The sequence below is a fragment of the Propithecus coquereli genome, unplaced genomic scaffold (assembly GCF_000956105.1).
Source record: "Propithecus coquereli isolate 6110/MARCELLA unplaced genomic scaffold, Pcoq_1.0 Scaffold399, whole genome shotgun sequence".
In the NCBI taxonomy this organism is placed as follows: domain Eukaryota; kingdom Metazoa; phylum Chordata; class Mammalia; order Primates; family Indriidae; genus Propithecus; species Propithecus coquereli.
The window spans coordinates 1298042-1303608 of NW_012149718.1; the positions used below are offsets into that span (position 1 = coordinate 1298042).

Genomic DNA, 5567 nt, shown 5'->3' on the forward strand with positions numbered 1-5567 from the left:
CTGTGCGTAAAGTGAGGTGGAGTCGTGGAAGTGAAAGGCGGTGGCCAGTCCCATGTTTCTCCGTGTAACACGTGAGCAGCAAAGTCCCCAGACTCGCCTGAAAGCACCACTGAGCCACTTTGGTCTGGTGGTGTCCTTTGTCATTTTACGTGTGTATTTTAAGTTTTTCCTGAAAGTTTAGGTTTTTCTATAATATAATTTCGACAAATAGCATGTTGCTTTTTCAGATTTACATTATTTTTAAGCATTTTCATTGTCTCTCTTTGGCCCGTTTTCAACGGCGAAGCGTTCACGGCGAGGAGCGCCGCGTCCCTGTTGGTTCTCGCGGACGCCGGGCTCGTTCCCGGTGCAGCGGCGCCGTCCCAGCAGTGATCCAGTAGCTCGGGGGTTTACTGGAAAAAATATTCAGTGGATTCTTCACTTTTATTCCATTTGTGTTTTCTCTAGGCTTCATTTTTTAAAAAAATGTTTTAATTTTACTATTTTTATTTTACTCAAAGGGTCTGTGAAAATTGATCGCTTTATGGTCTTAAAAAGAAACCCAGTCCCCCCCCCGAGATTCTGCCTGAGATCCCCCAGACAGACCTCGAGGTGACCCCGTGAGGACGCCGTGTGCAAATGCGTGTCCACTCCGTGTCCCGAGTCCCCCCAGGCCCAGGGCGAGCTCCGCCCGCTCAGCTCCCGGCAGGCCTGGCGGTGCCAGCGTGTCCCTGTGGTTCTTGCCAGGTCAAGCTGGGCTCCGCGCGCGGCGGCCCCTACCTCGGCGTGCACCTGCGCAGGAAGGACTTCATCTGGGGGCACAGAGAGGACGTGCCCAGCCTGGAGGGGGCCGTGAGGACCATCCGCAGCCTGATGAGGGCTCACCAGCTCGACAAGGTGTTTGTGGCCACCGACGCCGTCAGGAAGGGTACGGAGCCTTGACGGGCGACCTCCTTTCGTGTCTTTGTGACCCCGGGTCACTCGGTCGTCGGCTCTGGTTCCCAGGAGGGTGAGGCTGAGTTGCGTCCCCCGTTTCCAGCGGTTCTGAGGCCTCGGCAAGGTGTGCGCGGCGTCCCCGCCTGTGTGCCGAGGGTCGCGCGTCAGACGGCCTCTCCTGCTTTGCAGAACACGAAGAGCTGAAGAAGCTGCTGCCCGAAATGGTGAGGTTTGAGCCCACCTGGGAGGAGCTGGAGCTCTACAAAGACGGCGGCGTGGCCATCATCGACCAGTGGATCTGCGCCCACGCCAGGTGCGCGGCCTCGCTCGTCAGCTGGGAGCGGGGGCTTCTCCAGGGGGTCTTGCCTGTCAGGACGCAGTTGCAGCGGGTGGCAGCCTGTGTGCGCGCGTTGGCCACGCCCCTGTTCTCTTCGCGGTTTCATCTAAGCCTCTGGTAACGCTTAGCTCGCTGTGCGCTGAGGCTGCTCCTCGTCCACGGGCTTCCTCTGTGGCACGCCACTGTCGCTGCGTCCCAGAGGGCTCCTCCCATCTCGCCTTTCCCGTCATGCTCAGTTTCTGCTGCCCACTGGGAGTTAGCGGTACGCCGGGCTTGGCCCACGGCCGAGGTCATGTGTGTAGTGTTGGACACTCTGCACGGAGCATCCTACACAGCCGTGTAAACGGCCCGTGTCCCCTCGCTGTCCTGGGGCTGTCCCGCGGGAGGCAGGCCCAGTCTCTGCCCCTCCGCGCGGGAGGCCGCGGTTGCGACTAGGTCGAGGCGTTTTGAGCAAACCGGACAGTGGAGGTGGAGTGAATGGTCGTCCTTTTGGTTTCCGAGCTTTCAGACCCCCGGGCACCGCGCACGCCGCGGGTTAGCGGGCGCTGCCACCCTGCCCTGCCCCTTCACGCGTCTGGTGACCTTCATGTGTTCTGGGCACAGAAACCCACGGAGGCCCCGGGTGATACCATTTCCCAGAGGGAGGCCCCCCTGACCCTGCGAGGCAGACGGGGCGCGGGGCCGATCTCAGTCGTGTGGGGGCCGAGGCACAGGCTGTCCCCGCCCCTCAGGTGGCCTCTGGGTGTTCGAGAGCTTGACAGGTTTCTCTCCTGGGCCCCAGAAGTTCGGGTTCGGGAGGTTTTGCGCTTAGCTCTTCAGCCCGACCCTCAGCTCTCAGGAAGCCCGACCGGGCCCGAGTGTGAAGTGCGCGGCCAGCTCACGGCGGCTGCGCTGCCTCCAGGCCGGCACGGCCCTCCCTGGCAGCCCTCCGCGTGGGGTCCCGCCGTAAACTAGGGGGCTTCCTACTCATCACGATGCTCCCCCAGCCCAGGGTGGTGGGGCCCTGACCTCGAGGAGCTGTCGTGCCACGGTGCCGAAGGCCCTTCACACACACGCCGTCTGGGCAGCGGGGACGGCCTTTCCCAGGGGCCCTCTGAACCTCTGGGGCGACAGCCCACCCGCTCGTCTGACTCCCACGCGGCTGGTCTCTGCCACCAAACGACCAATCAAATCTGAGAGACGTTTCCAGAGCAAGGGCCACGTGCACAGCGCCCTACTGGGCCAGGGGACCGACCGCCCAGGCCTGTGTGCTGCTGGTGGGGGGCAGGACCTGGCGGGGAGACCCTCACCACCCCCAGCCCCCAGCGCACGGTCGTGCCTGGTCTGGCACTGGGCAACAGGAGGCGGCCTGCGGCGGGGTGCAGAGGCTCGCTGGGCAGGGGGGCGGGGGGGACACAAATGCTGGGCAGAGCCCCGGGGTGCAGACGTCGAGGGCCCCCGCGGAAGGGGGGCCAGGCCAGACGGGCGTCTGGCGCTGCATGTGCTGGGTCGATCGATGGGTCGATCGGTCTGTGTAACTCTGGAACCTCCGGTGACACTTTGCAGGTTTTTCATCGGCACCTCGGTCTCAACGTTCTCTTTTCGGATTCACGAGGAGAGAGAAATCCTGGGCTTGGACCCCAAGACCACGTACAACAGGTTTTGTGGAGACCAGGAGAAGGCGTGTGAGCAGCCCACGCACTGGAAGATCGCGTTCTGACGTGGCGCAGACAGCGGCTGCCCTGCGCCGTGTGACACGAGGACAGACACAGGTCCTGTCGCAGCTGCTCTGTGGCCCTGGTCCGGGGCTGGGCAGACAGGACTGTCCCTTCGCAGGGTCCCAGGCCTAGAGGAGGCCCCGCTCGCGGGGAGACACGCTCAGAGCCGCGCTCTCGGCGTTGCCGTGGGCCTGGGCTGTGTGTGGACGGGCTCTGCCGCCTTCCGGGGCGGTGGTGTGCTCAGCCAGGCTCTGCGCAGCCGCGTCCCAGTCGCCAACAAGGCCCGTGTGCTGGTGCAGAAGTACGGCGGGTGTTCGTCGGACCCGTCTTGAGGCCTTTCCACCCGCCTTCGTTCCCCGCGTGTGCTCAGCGGTCGAGGGTGGATGTGGATGAGCTGCCCCGTCTCGGGCAGACTCGGGCGGACGCTTCCCTGGAGCTGGCGCCGCTCTGACCTGACTGACCGTCGCAAACGCCCGCGGGAGCGGCCAGGGAGGCCCTTCCACCTGCCCCTGCCCTTCCGCCCGGTGGGAGGCCACGTGAGCTTGTTTCCTCTCGGGGCGGACGGAAGGTGAACCTCCCGCCCCGCCGGGCGCTGGCCTGCGGCCTGCAGGGGCCCTGGTGCCCGTCCAGGTCCTCCTCTCACGCCGCAGTGCCAGAAGCTTCCTCGCTGGGGCCTCCGGGGAAACAGCGGCCGTCGGGGAAACTCGGCTCTGTGCTCTCGCGGGGCCTGGCGGGCTGCTCCGCGCTTACGCGGTGGGGGGACACGCAGGGCCGCCAGGCCCGTCGCTCCCCGTGGAGAAGCAAGTGAGAAGTGACAGCCACACCGACTTCAGAAGCTGCGTCTGAGGCCAGCTGCTCTGTCAGGTGGCGCCTTGTGCCCCCTTCACGGAAACCCTCTTCCGGGTGTTGGTGCTGCCACCGCAGGGCCCCGCGAGGCGGGGACGCCGGTGCGGAACCAGGAGGGCGCAGTCTGGCGGGCTGCAGGCTCAGGTCCCCTCCCACCCCTGGCCCCTCACCCTGCGTGACTGCCCACCACGGTGTCATGTGACACTGGGCACCCACGTCCTGCATCTGCTGGGGGCACAATGACACGGACACTCGTGTGACAGAGACCGGTCAGCGAGGAGGGACACAGCTCTTCCTCTGGGAGCCTGGCGAGTCTTGGTCGCTGCCTCCCCCGTCTCCTCCTTCCCAGGCTTTCGAAGTTGGCCCTGAAGGCGCAGCAGGGTCCCGCGGTGTCATCCAAAGCTGCGCAGGGTAAAGGACGACATATTTATTCTTTTTCCATTTGTACACTCAGACGTTATTAATAAAATTTTCTACCAAGCTGCGATTCTAGAAACAGTGCTATTTTCATACTGTTGAATTTTTTAGGATGAGAGTTACACAAAACATTTCGAACTGTAACCGTGTGCCCTCTTTTCCGAGGAAAATAAACGGCTTTGTGGTAGTCGGCAGTCGTGAGCGTGGTCTCATTCCCGCCACGCGGGGCCCGTGGCAGACCTCGCAGGCTCCCGGCAGGCCGATGGTGACACACCAGGGGCCGTGAGGCCGCCCTGGGCCCCGGTGCTGCGGTGCAGCCGTCTGTGGGGACCCACCTGCTCCCAGAGCCCCTGGGCCCCATGTTGCTTGGGCCTGCTCCCGAGGGGACCACCCAGGCCCGTCCCCACCCACAGCAGCCCAGCTCTCCTCTGCTCGCCACACTGCCTGCCGCTGCGGCTGTTTGGGGAAGAATCCTGTGAGAGAAAGTTGAAAACCGCCGGTCCTAAGCACTGACAGGGTGGCATCGTGGCCTGCGCGGGGTCTCGGTCGTGGGGAGGAAAGACCAGCAGGGAAGGGACGCAGTGGCGGGAGGAGAGTGCGGCGGGGAGGGCCGGGGCTGCAGGCCCCAAGGGCGCCCGCCTGTGCTCAGGGCCGGGGGAGCCTGCGGCATGGCAGAGGGAGTGGGAGGACGTCCCCTGGGGTCGTGGGGTCACCGGGTGCAGCGGAGCGGGACGTGCTACACCCGTCGTGTGGGAACAGGCCGGAAGCTGGAGGCCAGCGGGGAGGCACTCGCCGCGGTCCAGGTGCAGCGTGACGGTCACGAGTGTTGCAAGGAAAACTTGAGACAAATTAGCTGTCGCGGTTTACTTGAGCAGAGGACGGCACGTGGGTGGGGCAGACTCGGACCCAGAGAGGTTTGGCGAGCCCCGCCCAGTGTCGTGGGGGGCCTGTGATTGGCCACAGCTGCCTCGTGTGGGCGTGGTCTGACAGTTGGCAGCCTGTGATTGGCTGAGGCCCAGCTGCTTGTTACGAGGTTATGCGTGTTAGGTTGCAGTTTGTTTCCGTGCTAAGTTAGGGCGTAGTTCTCTAGTGAGCGACCCAAAGTGTGGGGGCAGCTTAGGCCACATTCGGCAAGAGGACCAGGTGCCGGGTCTGAACGGGGGAAGGGGGCTGGGAGGCCAGGAGGGTCCTGAGGGGTCGTCTCGGCTGCTGGGGGGTGCAGCCCGCCCCCCTTTTCAAAGTTAATGTCTCTTTACTGGGAAGACAGAGCGTCTGCAGCGTGGAACGGACGAAGATGGCGGCAGTTGTGCGCAGGCCACAGCTCCGGTCCCCGGAGTCAGGACAGTGTCCCGAGG

General features: G+C 64.1%; 1 protein-coding gene across 1 annotated transcript in view; it reads left to right on the top strand.

The window, feature by feature from the left end:
* POFUT2 (protein O-fucosyltransferase 2) overlaps positions 1–4315 on the top strand; it is a 15484-nt gene extending 11169 nt beyond the window's left edge. The window contains exons 7-9 of the mRNA XM_012652680.1: positions 605–907; positions 1105–1228; positions 2798–4315. Coding sequence (XP_012508134.1) covers positions 605–907; positions 1105–1228; positions 2798–2951 — 581 coding nt within the window. The 3' untranslated portion in view covers positions 2952–4315. The remainder of the gene's footprint in view (positions 1–604; positions 908–1104; positions 1229–2797) is intronic.
* Positions 4316–5567: the final 1252 nt, after the last annotated feature.